Here is a 20,460-nt window from a genome sequence, read left to right as displayed (position 1 = left end):
AATCCCATTTTGGTAAAAACAAAAAAAAAAGTTCCATGATGATAAAAAAACTTTGTTTTGTAATTAATTGCATCTTATATATCTTCTATATTTAATTATATATTACATTTTTTAATGTTTATGAATTTTACTATTCACGATAGAAAACGATACACGATTCAGAAAATCAGCTATTCGATACACTACTTTTATATCGATTCAACTACTATCCTGAGTTTAATGCAGCAAATGTCTTGATTATGCTCCGCTAAGTAAAATTGGTGCGTAATGAGTTATGTAGTTTGACAATACCTGGGACCAGATGATAGGTGGTTTCAATGCTGAACGATGAAATACTATAAAGGTAGATTATAGGGGGTGAGTGAACCGGTAGCCACAAGGCAAGGTAGTCGGAAGACAAGGTGGTGAAAACCCACACCACCCCCACCCCATTATCATTCCTATTGGAGATTATTCCTTATGGATATATTAGTGGTTAATGCCATCCAAACCAAGAGATTAACACAAGCAAGAGATTATAAAGCTATCCAGCACTACTTGCAAAACTGGTAGACCCAAACCAACATCAGCATGAGTTTTTATATTACTTGCACACGAAAACTTATTACATAACCCTTTTTCTTAGAGATGTCAAATTTTGTATGTGCAAATAATATTGTGAAAACTTGTCTTTGTTTATGAGAATTTGAAATAACGAGTTCTTAAAGATACAAATTGAAATCTTCCGGTCCAACTGCTCGAGAAAGCTATGGTCTCATATATTCTGAGAACTCCAGGCACATTACTTCTCTGCATTAAGAAAATCACCATTTGTCATATATTATGAAGTTTTCAGTTCAAAATATGTAATGCTGGCTTGCTACATAATTTTTCTATAGTGATATAAACTTCCCATAACTTACTAGAATATTGTTGAATAACAAGACAACTAATTACTGATTATCTTACCAAATTTCTTCATCAGTGTTCAATAAAAGAAAAGTGTGGTTTAGAGAATTGTAATTTACCTGTCTGTGGTTTCGATGATGTAAGATGGGGGTCAATGGGATGACCTATCCTTCCAAGTTCTATGTCACAGACAGAGTTCACAAACTGCCTGAAAATTCAGAACCATGAAAATTTTCAGTTTCTTCAGCACTTTTAAGTTAAATGTTTAAAGTATGGTGAGAAGAGCAGCATTAGATATTGACTTTTGAGCTTCAGAGTCTACCTAGGAGCAGAGGAGGCATTTGTGGCTGCGGCGTTTTGATAACTGCAAGGAATATGTTGGGCTTGTTGGGATGTTGAAGTTGTTCCAGCATTTCCTATTTCTGAAGAAACCTTTTGCAACTACTCAAAACAAGCCAAGACTGCATCATTCTAGGGTTCATATATTCTTCTTTATCACAGTATAACAAGAAACAACGTATATTCACGCTTTTAGTCCATAAACCACCAATTTTATACAGCATTTTACACTTTCAAAGACCTATTTTAAAACTAATGAGATGATTTGTTATTTTTTCAGAAATTAACGGTTTACTTACATCGCTTACCTTTTCACATTGAAAATACTCTTCATAGCGTCGTTTTGGAGGACGACCACGAGGTGGTGGTCGGTAACGTACCTGTACAAAATCCATTTTTCAGGTTTAAGAATGGCTGTCTTTAAGGGAAGAAAAAATAAAAACACCATTCACACCATTCACATGCACATCAAAAGGAGAAAATCTAGATTGGGGAAACTACTATACTAATGTATTGTATTGTTTATGAGCAAATGATAATATATGTTTTTTATCTATCTCAATGGAAACAACTTATTTCTCAAATCATAAGAAAATATTTTAACTACAAGTGATTTGATAAATATAATTTCAAAATTATGAAAAAAGATTATTTGTATCACCAGATTTATCTAGTGTGTATTTTATAACTCAAAGTCGTGATAGTACATATTCATAATTCTACCCTTAAATATAAAAAATACTGCATGTTCTAGATATTTTTACCCTTTCAGTTAGGTGGCTGCCTCCAACAGTAATGGAACGGCTAATCAACCGCGAAGGATTCATATCTAGGATCCTTCTAATAGCATCAGAAGGTTCAGACCTATTAACAAATTCAACCATGTAAATAAGAACACGTACTAGTATCCTAATTTTACAAGCTGCAAATTGCAAGAGAAATCATAGATAGCTAAAGTAAGTTACCTAGTTGATGAAGTTCGTATAACATTTCCCATGTCCCGACTAATCCGTACTTCATTCGGAATAGTGGCTTCTTCTTGTATTCTAGATAAACTTTTTTATGCTATTATTAAACTTTTTATCCACAAAATGAAAATATAAACAACAATAAAAGTATTTTTTTTAACTCTAAAAAATCATGCAATATAGTGTGCATTTTTTAATTATACCTTAAAACGGGAGCAATATTTGCCTCCCTGGATATAGAAAGTCGTGAACTTGATGCTTCAGCCCGAGAACTATACCGTTGCAGATTAGGGGTATTCATCCTTTGATTATATGTACTAATGTGATTCGACACACCCTGGGACCTTTATTTGAAAAGTCATGAATAATTATAACATATATAAATTATTGTACCACTTGGTGAAAAAAATGGCACTGCATCCTTCTATAGTAGAGAGTGTTAATGGTTATTGATAAATTGGTTGCTCACCACTGTTGCATTGAGGCACTACTTTGCTGCACTTGATTATTGGGCATCATGATGACTTGGGGATGATGGTAATGACCCTGATTTTGATTTTGATACAATGAGGAATACCTGCAATAATGGAATCTTACTAAGAGAGTAAATAAAATGTTATATTTGATAAATGGATATATATAGTTAGCCACTTTAAAATGATTGCAATGTAAAAGTTGTTTTCAATTTTTTATATAATAAATTAATTGTAAGGAAAAAGGATAAATCCCTTTTATGGCTAACTTATTTTTTGGGGGGAGTATTTCCCTCAACAACTATTTCTATGTATTAAGTTTTATAAATCCATTCTTTAAAGATACATTATTTTTAATTTTACTTTCCTATACCATCTTTTGACATATGTACAAAGTTTTTTTAACAAGAGAGATATATAAGTTAATATTATATAAAGTAATCAAATGTAATTATATATATACATATTTATAAATATTATATGATTATTTAATGCTTTTAAATTTATGTATAAAGCCTTAAATGGCAATATTTTTGTGAAGTAGTAACAAAAGTGAAAATTTGAGGCAAACATTTGATTGGTCGGAGGCACTGAAGATCCGAATCCATAGGAATTGCTCATCACAAATTGTTGACCATAATTGGCAACTGAGAATGCAGAACGAGCTGCAGGCTCAGGCAGCATTGGTCTAAAACCTTGTTGATAAGGAATTGATGGCATTGTGACAAAAGCAGTATTAAGATCTGAGTATGGCTCCAACCTAAGACAAAAAGAAAAACAACCACGTGCTTGATAATGCTGATTTGTTAAATGGTGAAGAACATTTTAGTAAATTTCATGTAGTAGCACAAGAAAAGGTGAAACTATTTAGATACCTAGGATACATTGGGTTGACAGGCCATATAGAATTTTGAGACTGTAAACCATGAATATGCTGCAATTCAGAGGAATGGCCGACTTGATTATGCAGTGTAGAGAATGACCTGAATAAAAAATAAACAGTTCATGCATTTTGTTGTTAATTTGTTAATGGAGTAATTGAGTAATTGCAATAAGTAGGAGATGAATGAAATCATACTGCATGTGGTTGGGTGCGTACAGTGCACCATACATATGAGGAGAGGAGAATTGGGTATGTTGGGGCCTGCTGTTAAAAATTCATAACGTCAGTAGATAGAAGCATCCACACATGTTTAATTGTAAGGTTTAAAAAACTATTAGGGAAGATACAAAATTGTGAGTCTGACAGTGAACAAGAGGTGGGGTTCACATGTGAGACGCGTAATTTTGTTGTCTTGTGGGGTTCATAATTTCTAAGGGGAGGGATAACTGGGTAAGGGTTAAGTGGAAATAGAAAAAGGCAAAGAAGCACCTAGAACTCCATGCAGAATGGGAGTTACTGATATGGTTCTGAAGCGGGAAAAACGCAGGCCTCTGGGGTGTGGCAAACACTCCACTTGCGTATGTTTCAATCGCTGGCGTTACCTGTACCTGCATACAACAACTCCAGATATTTTGACAAAGAATATGATCATGTATAAGGTTCACAAAAAAGCAAAGACTATGGAGCATGTATTGTGGAACATTCTCAACAATTATACTCACCATGTTTGGGTGGACCATCCCTGGGTTAGGAGATGATTGGTTAATATTGAGACCATTGAAATTATTGATTCCGAATGTGTTTGGTACCGAAAGTTGATTGCTCAGGTTTTGGTCGCCATTAGAATGAAGATCTGTAAGTCTACATCATAGTAAGATTAACAAGTAAACAAAAAGTTTCAGAGAATAATGCTGATGATATGTTGAGAACAAACAGAATTTTTTTAATTAAAATATGAATTCACTGCCGAAAATAACATTTTCCTACTGCAAATGTTGGTTTTGCGAGTCTGAGAATTGATTGGAGGAACCAGTTTGAGTGACATCCTGTCCTCGAAAAGATAGACCTTCTACTTCACACGCCAATCTCTCCTAATTAAATTATGCAATAAATACGATTACTTGTCATCTAATGTGGCGTTTAAAAAGATTGAGATACGATATATAATTAATAATTGTGTTTAAGAAATTATTAAGAATCATTAATTTACCGGGGATGATAAAGAGTTGCTTGGTTGTATTCCATTAAGAACTAGAGTGTTTGGTGGTGGTGGAGGTGGCAATGGATTTGGAACAAAAGTAAAATCCACTTCAGTTGAGGGTCCCTGGGAAAACCAAGACGTTGGGTCCGTGGGTTGGACCTGACTTTGTGCTTCATCTATTGATTCCATAACCTGGATAATTCATATAAATTCATTACCATTAACAAATTGCACAAACAAACATTTCTAGTTTCCTCTTACGTGAAGATGTTCAGTGTGACGTGTGCGTTGCGTATGTTTTCAAAGTAATTTTTTAATTCATCATAGCACAAGTATGCTCATTACACATACATCATCATTGTAGCTTTAAAAAATTTGGAGTAGATAAATGACAGTAATAACAAAGCAACATAGGGAAACAGATATGAAAAAGGAAAAATAAGAACAATAAGTTCCTTACTCTTTTTGGCATTATTTCTTACATGCTAGAAAATATGAAAATGCACGTGGGCTCAATGTTTTTCAAAAAATTTCCTTTCAAGGAAAAAGATGCATGAAGTTGATGTTGTAAATTTAAATATCAATTATTTATTTATTTATGTTTATGAAGTGGAAGTTAAATCTAACTCAACGGTTTATTTCTAATAAGGTAAGATTTATACCACACCTATATATATTATAAAATATTTTTATCTCTAATCAATGTGAGATTTTAGTAAATAGTCGGATAAGTTTAACAATCACTCGATAAGATAGATTCTAAATAATTTTGATATCATATTAGAAAATGAATTTTAACAACAACCTTATAAAATGGACTCATTAAAGTGAGATTTGTACTCATTTATATACTATGAAAAAATAATTATTTATAGTCGATGTGATGTGAGATCTCGAACAAAATAAACAAGAAAAAAAAAACAAATTTTAATAGTTTTTTTCTCTCACTAAGTAACCCATAATTTTTTTCTTTGTCTTGCTTATTTTCTTTAATATTTTTTTCCTTTTACTTTCCTTCCTAGGCAAACTCTGTATGACCATTAAAAAAACACACAGGCTACATATGCAGTAAGATGCATAAAAGTTTGTTAAAAGGTAAGAAAGAGAAAGAGAGACAGTTTAGTGCTTACTTCAGAGGGATTAACAGGAGCAACCTCAGTTTGAAAAGAAAAATTTTCCATTAAATTTGGATCTTCCAAAGCAGTGATGGGGCTGTCAGACTGTAAAAATGTTGGTATGAACTGGTCGTCGTTCCAATCAAAGAACACACTGAGGTTATCTGCCTCAAACTCCCCATCGATGTTGTGTAAACCTTCCATTTCTGATTGCCAAAGAGAGAAAATTTGGGCAAAATACTAAATAAATGAAACCACAATTCTATTGTCACAAGTAAATGGAAGACAAGACACTCTCTATAAAAGGACGAACAAACTAGGATGCTTTGTTGTTATGTGGACAAAACGTATGAGTTATGCTAGAAGATTATACACTACAAAAAAAGTTATTAAATAAATATTAGTTTTAGAGGTCAAAAATATTAATTGTTCAATTAAATTATATATTATTTTAAAGATTAAAATAATTATTGATATTTAAAATAATTTTTATTATTAATAAAATTTAGAAATTAATTTTTAAATTAGTATCTAATTAGTTAGTAATAATTAGTATCTAATTAGCTACCAATAATTATAATTGATATCCAAAACTTTGTTAATTAATTAAATACTGATTTAAAAAATAGTTTATAAATTTTATTAATAATAAAATTATTTTATTATAATTCTTTTAGTATTTATAATAATAATAATAATAATAATTCTAAAATTAAATTTTATTTAATAATTATTTTCTAGAGGTAACTTGCATTGCCTACTACATTAAAATAGTCTTGACCAATTTTATATTTTTTTAACAAATGATAATTTGTTATTATTATTGAAAAATAGTGTTTTAACTTCAAGTTCGTTGAAATAATATCGATAAGGGATTAATCACCATATCTAAAATATTGTCCGTTTTGAAATTTGCAACTCGTTTTTTCCTTAAAAGACATCTCATAGAGTTAAGGCAAAAAGATAAAATATCCTTGACTTCGACTCCTTAATGATGTGAGACTATTGGTGTACTGAAACAAACTCTCCATCGAGGTTTAAGGGGAACGGATTCCCCTAATTAAGGAGCTAAGAGAAATAGAGTTCGTTTTTTAGAATCACTCTTCCATTCCTTTGGAGAACGAGGTTTCGTTTTTTTTAACCTCGTTTCGTTCTCACAGATGTTCCGATGCTTCAACCTCAAGTCAGTTGAGATATCATCGTTAGGATCAATCATTACATTCGAGATATTATCCACTTTGAAGCTCGAAGTTTCGTCACAGTTTTATCCTTAAAATGCACCTCAAAGAGTTAAAGGAGAAAAATAAACTATCATTGACTTGAACTCTATAACGATGTAGAATAATTTTATGTAGAGAAATATAATAATTAAAAAATTAAAATATTAATGATGTTTTAAATTCAATCGTTTTTTTAAGTTTATAAAATATTAAATTGTTATGTTTTTTCCGTTACTGTTAATAAGTTTCAAATTAGAACTGGAATACTTTTATAAGTATCAATTTATAATATTTTTAAATTAACTATTTTTCTTAATTCTTAAACACTATTCTACCATTTATACTCAGTCTTGTATTTATATGCTCACCTAGGCTCTGTTTGGATTAAGGAGGGGATGTGTGAGGATTTGAGGGAGTGGATGTGTGAGGAAAGTGTGAAGAAAGTGAAGAAAGTGAAGGTGTTTGGATTGGGGTATGTTAGGATGGATGTGTGAGGAAAATTTATGGGAGTTTGTGAGTGATGGGATGGTTATGAGGAAATTTTAATTTTTTTTAAAGGTGTGAAATGTTATTTTACAGATTAACCCTTGCCTATTAAAAAAATTAAAAATAAAATGAGTTGTTTTTGTTTAAAAATGAAAAACTTTCACACATTTCGTAGATTTAAAAATTATAATTAAAAAAATATATGTTAAATGTAAATATGTATAATATAAAAACTATAATTAGAAAAAAAATATGTATTCAACAAATTAAATAAAAACAAATCTTCAAGTAATAAAATTGAAAAATAAATCAAATCTTATATAAATAAAAAGATATTATTTTTTAATATTAAAAATCCTCTAGAAATGAAAAATAAAAAATACCACAACAACAAAAATATAACGTAATTAACAATAAAAAAAAATCATAAAAAATTATTAAAATAAATTATAACTCAAACATAATAACTATATATAAAAATATATTAATATAAACATAAAAAAAAACAGAATTTCAAATAATTTCTTTAAATATTAAACATATACTATAAAATTAAAAAATAAATCACATCTTATATAAATAAAAAAATTACTATTTTTTAATATTAGTAATAAATCCATAGAAAAAAAATTCCATAAAAAATAAGGATAAAAACGTATTAGTAATATAATCCGATATAGTTCAATAATTAATTATTATTATTTTGTTTTATTAAATATTTGTGTTAGTTAAATTTATTTAATAACTAATATTTATAATAAAGTGTAGTTTTTATTAATAAATGATGTAAAAATACGTGAAAATATATTAATTATATTTTCAGTTTCTAATGAATAATTTAAGTTATAATAAAATTATTTTAAGTGATGGATTGTGTTTAGGGATTTTTTAATTAAATAAATTAAATATTTAGTATAAAATAAAATGAAAAATGTTTAGTATAATCTTTTGATGATGACCATGGTCAAATCCAGGTAATATTTTCAATTTTAATTAGATATAGTATATTTTTTTCTTTAAAAAACAAATAAATCCAACCACATTTAATAAAATATCTTATTAGAACTTGAAAAATAGGTATCATCTGATCTATCCTAATAACTAATATATAAATGGAAGATTTTATTTAACTATATTTTTGTACAGTGATTTATAATATTTTATAAAATAATAAACAAACTTAAAACTTCTTTAAAATTTATTATGATTTGTTTCTTCATTTTAAATATTATATATATATATATATATTTTAAACATTGTAAAATATTTTTTTTTAAATACTAATACATTCAAATGAAGCATTGTGATACATTCAGATGAGGGTAAATTTGGAAATAAAGGATGCTGACATGGCTTTCCCTCTACATCTCTTCATTTTGAGGGGATAGGATATTTACTGTTCACAGATATATCCTCTCCTTCACTTCCCTGCACATCCCTTGATCAAAACCATGGATATTCACTCACATCCTTCCTCTTGAACAGTACATCCCTGAAGCAAACAGGGAGCTAATGTTCCTTGGAAAACAAATATACTTGGACCCACCACAAGCAGGTTGTCCAGATTTATGAAACATGTTGTTTGATTTATGAAGATAAGTTTATTTAATTAAAACTTTATTAAATAAAATGCGTTGACTTTTACAAAAACTCATTAAGAAACGTAAGAAAATTTATGGTTTTTCAAATTCAAGGCCCACACTTTTACGTTTTATTTGATATAGAATATACTTAAAAGAGAAAAACGCTACAAGTGAAATAATATAATGTTCAAGAGAGTAACATTACCGAAAAATTCATTAAAAAAATTATTAAATAAAAATTATTTTAAAATTAAAAAATTATTATTATTATAATTTAAATATTACTTTATAAATTAATATATTTAATATATTTTTTACTATTAATAAAAAAATTAAATTAATTTTTTAAATTAATATAATTAACAATAAATTAAATTATAATCATTGTATTAATATAATAGATTTACATTAACTTTTTAGAATTCTTTATAAATAATTACATTCTACATATTTTTTATTAACATTTTATTATAGGACTCAAAATACAGGTCTTATAAATATAGACATAATTTTTAACTAATATTAAATATCAATTTAAAAATTAGATTATAATTTTTTATTAATTATAAAAACTATTTATTTTTTATAAAAAAAATTTATGTTAGACATCATTATGCTACTTGACATCTCAACTAGACTGACATATCAAGTAACAACAATCATTTGTCATCACATAAAAAAAGTATTATTAAAAAAATGAAAATACAAAAATATGGAGAGACTAAACTAAAACTCATATGTTAACAAAAACAATACATAAGTAGACTATACATATTAATAAAAAAATTCTAAGAAATAATAAAAATTATTTTAAATACTAATAATTTTGTAATTATAATATAATATTTTATTTATTTAATATAATAATTAATTTTTTTGTTTTTAGAATTATTTTTTATTTAATGATTTTTTAATAATATTAAAAAAAAACTCATTACAGAATTAGAATTGAATTTGTTTGAACACGTTATGACTTGAAACTCACATTAAATAGAAGTTTAGTTAAACCAATTATAATGATTTATGTTATATATATATATATATATATATATATATATATATATTTTGATAAATAAAAAAATAATTATATTAAATAAATAGTGTACAAATATGCACAAAGTAAAAAAGTAGAGAGTAAAGTCTAAAATTTGTATTAGAAATTTCTAATTTCTAAACTTTGACTTCTTTCAGATCTTTGAAAATGTTTTACCCTTACTATATCAAATAGCAAAAAATAGCAACTTTAATTCCTACCTACTTCCCTCAAATGTTGTATACGTTGCAATACCTACTTCCCTTGCATATGGTGCAATAGTATGCTCCTTTGGTGGTGAACATTAAGCAGTTTATTTTTCATCCAAGAGTGATGTTTACAAAAAGAAGAGTTGTGAATCGAATGAGACACATGTTGGTTTTTTTGGGTTGTAGAGTTTTAAGTTTTTAGATTTTACACTAAAAAAGTTACTAAATAAAAATTAGTTTTAGAAATCAAACAATGAGATATTATTTAATTAAATTAAAAACTATTTTATAAACTTAAAAAATTATTAGTATTTAAAATAATTTGTATTATTAATAAAAATTTATAAAATAATTTTTAAATTGATATCTAACCATTAATTTAAAATCTTTATAACTATTTTATATTTTAAATTAATCTCTATTTATTCATCCTTACAACCTTAATAAGTACGGTCGAATAATTTTAAAATTCTTTCAACACACCATACTGTATCGTTACTTGAGTTGGGATTCCTTTTCAGTTTAAGTCCTCTAGTGTTAAGTTTGTTTAAACTTTTACTATGTTATGTATTGTCATTACTTGAACTAGAAGTAATTATGTATAAAGGTTGAGGCACTTCTTAAAGTCTCATTTTATTCTATTAATTTATTGCTGATAAAAAAAAATACTATATCATTATTATCACCATTGAGTAAAAATTTCCACACCATCTGATTTTTCATTCTTAAAAATAATATTATTTACTTTGGATCCATATACACAACACTAGTGGGAACCTATTATTTGTTTAAAAATTGAATGTGACTAAAGCAGTTATCAATATTCTTTTCTTTCCAAACAAATAATATTTTTCTAATTTTTATAATCAGTCATTGCCATAACTGTTTTGTCTTATGGTCTCTCCCAACAGGTAATCCTAAACAGGTAAATGGGGTACTCATAATTTTGCAATTTAGGACAATTGAGAAACTCTCAATGATCTTTTGCTCTACCCCTATAACAAAAAGTTGACTTTGAAACCGGAGCCCAATTCAAAATATTTAAGGATGATCTTTATAATTAAAATGTTTTTTTATGTTTGTTTTACATATGAATAACGTGCCATTCATGAATTGAAGCAGATTGGTACATATTTCCTTTCTCTCCACCTTAATTTCCTCAAATAAACCTTGTTACTACACCTGTTAACCTTTTGTCCACTATCAGGAATCAAAACGGGACTAACAAATCTCCTTACCTTAATCCTTATGAGAGAATGAATTTTTCTATTGAGCTCTCATTAAATAAAACAGATATGGATGATAACTCTAAGCATTCTTTTATCCTAATTTTCTCATCATATAAAGGAGAAATTTCAAATTTACCAAATGTATGTCTTTTTTAAAGTCTGCTTTCACAATTATGCATTGATAATTTTTTTCTCCGTATTTCATTAACCACTTCATTGATCCTAACTATATTATCTAATAATTTCCTTCCCTTAATGCATGAATATTACTTTCCATTTATCACTTTATATTTGCACTGTCTTTTGATGAATCATATTTATTTGCCTATATTTCATAATCTAAGAATTTTAGAATATTCATTCCTTATCCAAAACAATATGTTACAATCATTATATCAACATCAGGTTAAAAATTATTGAGAGAATGAAAAGTTAACATCAATTTCTTTCTCATACGGGGTTTGTCGGCCATATAGTTTCAAAGAGATTTTTTTCTTAGCATTCCAAGTTTCCTTGAACTTGTCTCACCATTTTTCATCTTCTTTTGTTGGAGTAGGATTTGCGAATTAATATTTGATTTTTTATCAGCTTCATCCCTTGCATTTCTTCCTCTATTCTTGTGCCTTTTGACACAAATGTTGAGTTCCATACATCTTTAACATTTCCCACCTATTATGATTGGTATTGCTTTTTTTATTAGGTCAATTGTTAATTTTTTATTAGGTCTTTGTGTCTCCTAAAATCCTAATTTGTTATCTTCCTCATGTGCGGTTGAATTCGTAAACTAGATTAAATACTTAGTAAGTTTAACCACCCTTAGACATAAACTTGAAAAACATATATAGAATATGCATGAATATTGAAAATAAACAAATTACATATGATATGAAAAAGATCGTGTGTCTAAAGGTTCTAGATATGTGATTATTGTGATGGTTGAGGCACTTGGGTATAAATGTGTGCAATAGAAGAAGTGTCTATGTATTGTGAAATTATTTTAGTGGACCTTTGTCAGGTACCATTTTACTAAGAAACTCATAAAAGTCCTAGAAAACTTCGAGGGTGCAGTGTTGAGTGATGACGAAAGATCACAATCAACTTGGCGACCCAAACAACAAATGAGTCATCATCATTTGGTGAGAGCCTACCTAATTATCAAGGATATGAAACACTTCCAATAATCGTCTAGTTTAAAAAAATTAAGTTCGTTAAATTTAGGAGTTTTGGTGCCAACTCACCTAAAGAAGGATATTATGAATAATCATTCTAGCAATGGAACGTCTATGCTATAATAAGATAATTGCTTGTGGTTTGAAAATAAGTGAGAGACTCAATCTATACATAACACTTTTTAGAGTCAAATGGAATATTACTAGTTGTGGCTTCACACATGGAGTGAGTGCATTGAGGATAGGTGGACTCATGATGCATGAAGATCATTTCATGAGTCACCTCCAATTTCATACCATGTTAGTTGTGAATCCATATGCACATCTTAAAACCTTTGATTGTTTTGTCTTATGAACTCACTCGACACCACAATACTATTAAAACCCATAAAGAACATTGACTCATACCTATAGGGAGGCCCAAAAGAAAGGCTTGAAGGAAGATCTTAAAAAATATCTAAAGATATTAATTAGAGGGTTATCTATGAAAGAAATCTTAAAAATATTCTTCACATAAATCTTATTAAAAGACTATTTGACCTCTATTTTAAATAAGACTTAATTACCATTTTAGTCTCTTTATTAAGGGTCAAAAGAGAATTCAATTTCAAATTTTTAAAAAAATTCAATATGGTCCCATTTTTTTTTAAATGATTGAATGTGGTTCTTTATGTTAGATTGTCCTCATTAAAACAAATTTACCTTTATAACTTTGTCATTACACATTGAATTATGTGTTGTTACCACATTGAATCGTTTTAAAAAAGGTTAGGATTACCACATTGAATTAGTTTTAAAAAGTTGGGACCAAGTTGAACATTTTAAAAATAGTTGGATCGACATTGAATTTGTTCAAATTTATAAAACATAATTGATGTTTAACCTTTAATATAGAGATTAAAAGGGTAATTTAGTTTAAAATTAATGAGTATGAAGTGGGTTTTAATGACTCTTCTAAATATAAATATATTAATGTTTTGGTATTTAATTATAAGGTTCAGATGTTTTACACTAAATTTCACATCTTCTTTTAATACTTTGATATTTGATTTATGAGTTGTATATGGTTATCCTTTCAAACAAACACATATACGTGTTTATGTTTGATATGTGTGACTGCATGCAAAAATATTTACTGTTTAAGTTGTAAGTTGGTATATTTATTGTACCGGTGAGTCGTACAATCGAACTCCCTCAATGGACCTACTGACATCATGAATCTAATTATGTTCAAGCAGACTTAATCAAGTTAATCAATGGTTAAGAGCGAGATAATGTATTTCTAAACATGACCCAAGTCTTCTAATCTAGCCACTACAAGAAAATCATGAAATAGAAACCAATTTTTAGAAACAAAAAATAATTAGTTGCTATAGTAACTAAATTAGAGATTATTTGAGAGACTAAACAAAATTTGGTTTCTAAATTAGTTTATATTATTGTTAAATAGTTTCTAAATTGGTATCTAATTAGCTACCAAGGTTTTAACTACCAATTATTTATTAGATATCAATTTAGAAACCATTTAACAATAATATAAACTAATTTAGAAATTAATTTTTTTTAGTCTCTAAAATAGTCTCTAATTTAGTCACTATAGCAACTAATTATTTTTTGTTTCTAAAAATTGGTTTCTATTTCATGATTTTCTTGTAGTGAGCTCAATAAGAAAAGTCCACTAAAATAATATAAATAACACAGATTCCAGAATTCAGGTACGTCATCATATAGCTCTGACAATCGAGTGTCAAATACTAAATTGACTTGAGCGTCAGAGTGCTTTTTACCAGTCTCATCCAAGTCTGGATTACAAGGAAACCGAGAGGTAGAATGAATGGAGAAGAGAAAGGAGTTTGCTTGGAAAGAAAGTGAAGTATTATCCAACCGAACGACTAAGGAAAGAAAAGAAGTTGTCTCAATAGTTATCTGAAACCAACCCCATCAGAAAACATTTATATAAATGCATATATATACATATATTATTTTTAAATATTATAGAAACAATTGTTTAGAGCTCCTTATTAAAAGGTTTTACACGGTTTTATTGTATATCAAGTAGTGTTCATGTTTTATTTTTCTATAGGTTTCTATTTCTTCTACAACTTTCGCCGAACTTGGATGAGACAGGTTTTGCCTCTTTGTACACACCCTTTTCTACTGGAGTTTCACTAGTTAGTTCTATATTTGGTTGGGTTGGGCTTCGAATACCTTCAACTATCTCTCTCTTCAAGCAACCAATGGAAAGAAAATGTTTGACTCTAATATACATAATAATATAGGTACGCTTTGTTATACCATCCTAGCACTGATAATCATTTTTAGTTAAACCATAATTCAAAAATTAAGACCGAATAGTACATGGGTCAATAACTTTTTATATTGTTTTGTTTTATTTTATTTTATGCTTTTTAAATTAAAGTCTCACATATAATTAAAAATATTATTATGTTGGTCGTTATTTTTTATCCATGTATTATGTTTCTAACTTTATATTGAACAGGGTTTCAGTTCATTGTAATATATTAATATATAACTGATTTGTGGTAATATATTTTAAAGTGTCCGTTCTTTTAATAAATACACGGAATAAACACTTAAATTATGAAGAAAATAAGATAAAAATTAGTATATTAATAAAAAATAATGTGTATGTATAGTTTAATATATAAGTATGTTTTTTTAATAATAGACAATAACGATAAATATATTTTAAAATATACATTAGATGAGAAATCGTAATCAAAGAGTAATGAGATAAAAATGTTATAGATCTTTTAAGATTTATTGAAATTATGTTAATAATGAAAATAATTTGTAATGCAACAATTTGTACTAATTAACATATATGTATATATATATATATATTTAAACATTTAAAATAAAATATTTCCTCTCATACTCATAAACTCTCGTAGCTGACCCTTCTCAAGGGTTTCCATTAAAAACAATTGTGAAATGAACCAAGAATTTAGAAATGACAAAGACGAACCAGACTAAAACGATGGACCAAGTATAACTTCTTTTTTTAATTTCTACTAATCCATATTTCAAACCAACTGTAAATTTAGGTATATTTTAAGTTGCTGAAGCATATCAATTTTAATCTGTATTGTATTATCTTTCAAAAAAATTAAAATTATCTTTTATTTTGGATTTAAAAATTTAGAATTTGAAAACTACAATTCAAAAATCAGAATCTTATTTTTTTTAAAGTGAAAGAGCTATTTTGTTCGTTTAAAAATAATTCTAGATCCAAAAGTTAATAAAGTATGATTTTTTAATTTTAGTTACATGAAATTAATTTTAATTTTTGAATATAGTATTTTTTATATAAACTATAATATATATGTTTTAATAAAATAATATTATTTAAAAAAAAAATATAATTATCATTTTAAAATATGAGTTGACCCAGAAACTTATGTTGGACCTGCTATACCCAGTTGAACTATGGGCTAAACCAGCCAGACATAAAGTGATATAGTTCTTCGAGATAAAAATAATAATATCTTCTTCTTCCTGCACCCCCACGTTTTTCTTCCTGCACCACAATTTTAAATATCCCAAGATTGACCTTGACCTCTAATTTAAAAAGGAGCACCATGTTGGACTTCCTTTGTCACTTATCATCTTTATCATTGAATATCAATCACTGGTGGAGGGTTTTTGTAATTGTTTGAGGCAAGACGGAGGAGTATGCTATGTTGTCGAAGTGTTGTTTGGGTTGTAGAGGTAAGAGTAAAGTTTTTTTTAGGAACATGGTGGTTATGGATATTTTGGGGTTACCGGATATCGGGATCTGGTAATGTATTCCAGATTCATGAATCCAGAATTGATTAAATTGTGTTTTTCGGATGAAGGGGTGTTTCGAAAACAAATTTTGCATAAATTGTTGATTTCCAGAATGCTGAATCCGGAAGTCTAATTCTGTTACGGATTAGTGAATCTAGAATGTTTTTTTTAAATTATGGATTTCAGAATCCAGAATGCATATTTCTGTTACAGATTGGTGAATCCAGAATGCTTTTTTTGAATTATGAATGTTTGAATATGGAATGTATATTTTGAATTATGGATTGGTGGATCCGAAAATTTACTGGAAGCGTCAATCCGAAAATTGTCTGGATTCCATAATCCAGTATGTAAAAAATTAAGTACAGTTTAAATATATTTTGAGGTTTTTAAAAAATAATAGGGATAATATGGTCTTTGCATAATATTGTGGGGATGCAGGAAGAAAAATGTAGAGGTGCAGGAAGAAACTGCGAAAAATAATTTGTAGTCCGGCTTATTTTATAGGTCATTTAGGTAAGCTAATGGGACTATATATCATTATTTATTTACACTTCTACACTTTCTTATTTTCTTTCATTATAATAATAAAATGAGGAATGATAAATAGATATTTTAAAAATAATACATAATTTATAATTATTATAATAAAATATTTTTAAAAAGTATTTTTTTTTCGTTTATTCTCTTCAGAAAAAAAATACTTTTATTTTATTACTTGGGTTTTTCCTCATATTTGATCTCCCCTCGCTATTTTTTTTTTCTTTATTAAACACGGCGTTACAATTGATAAAATATTTTTATTTTTAAGTATAAAATAGAAGAGGCGGATGAGATGAATGTAGAAGAGGGGAAAAGAGGAAATGTAATAATTATTGTAGTAGAAAAGAAAGAAAATATACAAATAAAAATTAGATGAAAAAAAAAGAACTTGGAAAAAGTATATGTATGTTAAAATATTTATATATTTTTTCTTCTTGTGTATAAGTTGTTTTGACCGAAAATGATTTTTTATGAAAATAATTATATTTAAAAAGTAAAATTATTGTAATAAAAATATTAAAGGATATTTTTTATGAAAGCATATACATTAAAAATGATAATATTCCATTATCGATACGTTTTTACTTTACATTTAAACTCAGTATAAAAGTCTTTTATAAATTTCATACTTTAAAAATAATCAAAGGAATTTCCAATTACCTCAATTTCTAAAAATACAAAATAGGTTACAAAATGAACATGCTTTATAAAACTTCAAAATATGAAAAAAGTTATTTAAAAAAATATTTCCTTAAACTAAACATTTCTGAATTTTTTTAATCATCTTTTTCACCTTTCGGACACTCGAATTTTTTTCAGAAAAAATATTTTGGCCATTTAAGTATAGAAAATTCCACAATTTCGTTGAGTTGTGATAGTTAAGGCTTTTTGCTTTAGTTTGCATGTTTGCCCAAAAAACTATCTCAAGAAAATATCTGTGATCTTTTCATATATATATATATATATATATATATATATAATACTTTTCCGAAATAATTTTTAAATACTGTTTGAATATTTCTAGAATATTTATGGAATGCTTATTTGGATATGTATTTGAAAAGTATTTTTTAGATATTTTTTAATAGTATTTGGAAAGTTTTGCTTTAAAGGTTTTCAAGCAATCATATTCTTCATGGTTTATGAGAGGAATTTATAGACAAAAATAGATAAATATTTTGTATATGCATTCTAACATTTGTCCTTTCTTCGAGAAAAGATTAAGGGTTTTGAATGAAAGAAGAGAAACAATATTGAGGAAAATATAATGGTATTGTTAGACTTAGTGTAAAGTTCTCTTTATTTAAACTTAACTTAATGTAAAGATGTCTCTTAATTGATTAAACTTAAAAATTATGCTTTTTTAGATGATTGTAATGAAGGAAAGAATAACGATTAGATACAAATGTAGCATTACTTCTCATTATATACATTAAATACTTGATATATTTCTTTATTAATACAGAGAGTCTAGTATGATTACAAATGTGACTTCTATAAATTATAATCACCATAATTATAAAATAAAATAAAAACCTATCTTTATTTATCAATATTCTACATCTATATAGAATATTTTATATCAATATTCTACGTCTGTATAGAATATTTTATAAATTTTAATCAGCATATCCATAACATATCCATATCCCTATGGTATTACTAACTATTGGGGCTTCATAAGCATATATATATATACGCATCCCCAATTAATAAGATTTTTTATATTAATACATGAATCTGTAACTTGATATTAGATCGCACTTTCTAGTAGTGAGAGTTGTCAAAACAATTTGAGTATACAAATTGATATCGTCCATTGAGAATTCCACATTACTTCTCTGCATAAAGAAAAAATCATCTGTCATAACTCGGAAGCTTTTTTATAGCTCAAAATGTAAAATTGGCTTGCGATGTAATTCATTTTTCATAACGATGTAAACTCATGGTAATTCACAAAAATATTGCTGAATGACAAGACAACAAATTACTGGAAAAATAGTATCAATTTCTTCATATTGGCAACACTATTAACAAAAGAAAAGTGTGGTTTAGAGATTTGTAATTTACCTGGTGGTGGTTAGAATAATCTGAGATGGGGTCCAAGGAGTTGACCTTTCCAAATTGCCTAAATTTCGGAAACATTAATTTTCTTAGTTTCTTATGCAGTCTCAAGTTGTGAGAGTTAAATGAGGAAAATGATAGAAAATGCAACAGAGAAATTTGCTTGGAGTGTACCTAGGAGCAGAGAGGGTTTTGATCTCTATGGACGACACTCTCTGGAGTCCTTTGTGCTCCTTGGGGTGTAATACTTGTTCCACCTTTCCCAGTTTGTCTCGAAACCTTCTGCGACTACTCAAAACAAACCAACCAGAACAACCTCGTAATCTCATTTTTGGGTTATTCTCTATTACTTACAGAAATTGAAAAACAACATATTCACACTTACATAGAGAGTAAACTACTACTTAGTTCTAAAATTATGTAGCACCATAGACATCAGGAGCAGAGAATTGGGTGTGCTCGGGACTAGGGTTAAAAATTCACATTGAAATGAACGTCATGATGACCTTACGGAAGCATCCAAACGTATTCAATTCTAAGTTTTAAATATTATCGGGAAGATACAAAATTGAGTCTCAGTGTCAGAGACAGATGTTAGACATGCAATTTTGTTCTCTTTCGGGGCTCATATTCCAAAATGAGTAATAAATGGGTAAGTAATAATTGGAAGTAGAAAAGTCAAAGAGTACCTAGAATTCCAAGCAGCATTAGAGTTACTTGTATGATTGTGCTGCGGAAACAACTCAGGTCTTTGAGGTGGGGCAAATTGTCCACTGGAGTATGCCCTGTCACTATTCCCAGACCTTGCATGTACCTGCATACAAGTCCATATTAATAAAAAGTTATGATATTTTTAACCTGTTTCATCTTATACTAACAATAAATTTTAATATTTATAATAAAAAGCAAAACCTATGCAGATGGAAAATGATAATTTAATAATTTAATTATAATTTTTAATGTGATAAATTTTAAAATAAATATATATAATAAAACGTAAAGTTGTAATTAAATAATATAAAAAATATTAAAATAATCATCTTATACTCACGGGGTTTTGGTGGACCAATGCTGGATGAGGGGATGGCTGGTTCTTGATACCATTGAAACTATTTGGTATCAAACATTGATTGCATGAGTTTTGCTCGTCATAGAGATGAATACGTTGAAGCCTAAAAAAAGAAGAATTCAGAATATATATGAACACATGAATAGCCAGTAAAACATAGAGCGTATACTAAAATATTAATTGATGTAAAACCATT

At 27.7% G+C, this 20,460-nt stretch overlaps 2 protein-coding genes across 2 annotated transcripts; both read right to left on the bottom strand.

The window, feature by feature from the left end:
* Window positions 1-518: 518 nt before the first annotated feature.
* LOC137823190 (uncharacterized) lies at window positions 519-6,139 on the bottom strand. Its single transcript, XM_068628355.1, has 16 exons — window positions 5,883-6,139; window positions 4,762-4,944; window positions 4,539-4,642; window positions 4,274-4,412; window positions 4,041-4,159; window positions 3,747-3,812; window positions 3,544-3,651; window positions 3,240-3,428; window positions 2,665-2,772; window positions 2,399-2,539; window positions 2,193-2,282; window positions 1,992-2,091; window positions 1,536-1,607; window positions 1,211-1,329; window positions 1,008-1,096; window positions 519-789 (listed from the first exon to the last, which is right to left on the bottom strand). The coding sequence occupies exons 1-16, from the start codon at window positions 6,069-6,071 to the stop codon at window positions 782-784; spliced, it is 1,824 nt and encodes a 607-aa protein (XP_068484456.1). The 5' UTR covers window positions 6,072-6,139; the 3' UTR covers window positions 519-781.
* Window positions 6,140-18,603: 12,464 nt separating this feature from the next.
* Window positions 18,604-20,093, bottom strand: LOC137821537 (uncharacterized). The gene is made up of 4 exons (XM_068626176.1): window positions 19,885-20,093; window positions 19,370-19,483; window positions 19,202-19,259; window positions 18,604-18,972 (listed from the first exon to the last, which is right to left on the bottom strand). Exons 1-4 carry the CDS (start codon window positions 20,013-20,015, stop codon window positions 18,859-18,861), a joined length of 417 nt encoding a protein of 138 aa, XP_068482277.1. The 5' UTR covers window positions 20,016-20,093; the 3' UTR covers window positions 18,604-18,858.
* Between the last annotated feature and the right edge of the window lie 367 nt (window positions 20,094-20,460).

Source organism: Phaseolus vulgaris, chromosome 9 (assembly GCF_000499845.2).
Source record: "Phaseolus vulgaris cultivar G19833 chromosome 9, P. vulgaris v2.0, whole genome shotgun sequence".
NCBI lineage: Eukaryota > Viridiplantae > Streptophyta > Magnoliopsida > Fabales > Fabaceae > Phaseolus > Phaseolus vulgaris.
The sequence above is the reverse complement of the archived record's forward strand: the minus strand, read 5'-3'. Positions and strand labels throughout refer to the sequence as shown.

Coding starts and splice junctions, on each gene's coding strand:
- LOC137823190 (XM_068628355.1), bottom strand. CDS start 6,071: ATGGAAGGTTTACACAACATCGATGGGGAGTTTGAGGCAGATAACCTC. Junction 4,160..4,273: donor GGATGGTCCACCCAAACATG/GTGAGTATAATT, acceptor TGTTGTATGCAG/GTACAGGTAACGCCAGCGAT. Junction 2,773..3,239: donor GTGCCTCCGACCAATCAAAT/GTTTGCCTCAAA, acceptor CCATTATTGCAG/GTATTCCTCATTGTATCAAA.
- LOC137821537 (XM_068626176.1), bottom strand. CDS start 20,015: ATGCAGGTACATGCAAGGTCTGGGAATAGTGACAGGGCATACTCCAGT. Junction 19,484..19,884: donor AATGCTGCTTGGAATTCTAG/GTACTCTTTGAC, acceptor TGTTTTGAGTAG/TCGCAGAAGGTTTCGAGACA. Junction 18,973..19,201: donor ATTATTCTAACCACCACCAG/GTAAATTACAAA, acceptor TTCTTTATGCAG/AGAAGTAATGTGGAATTCTC.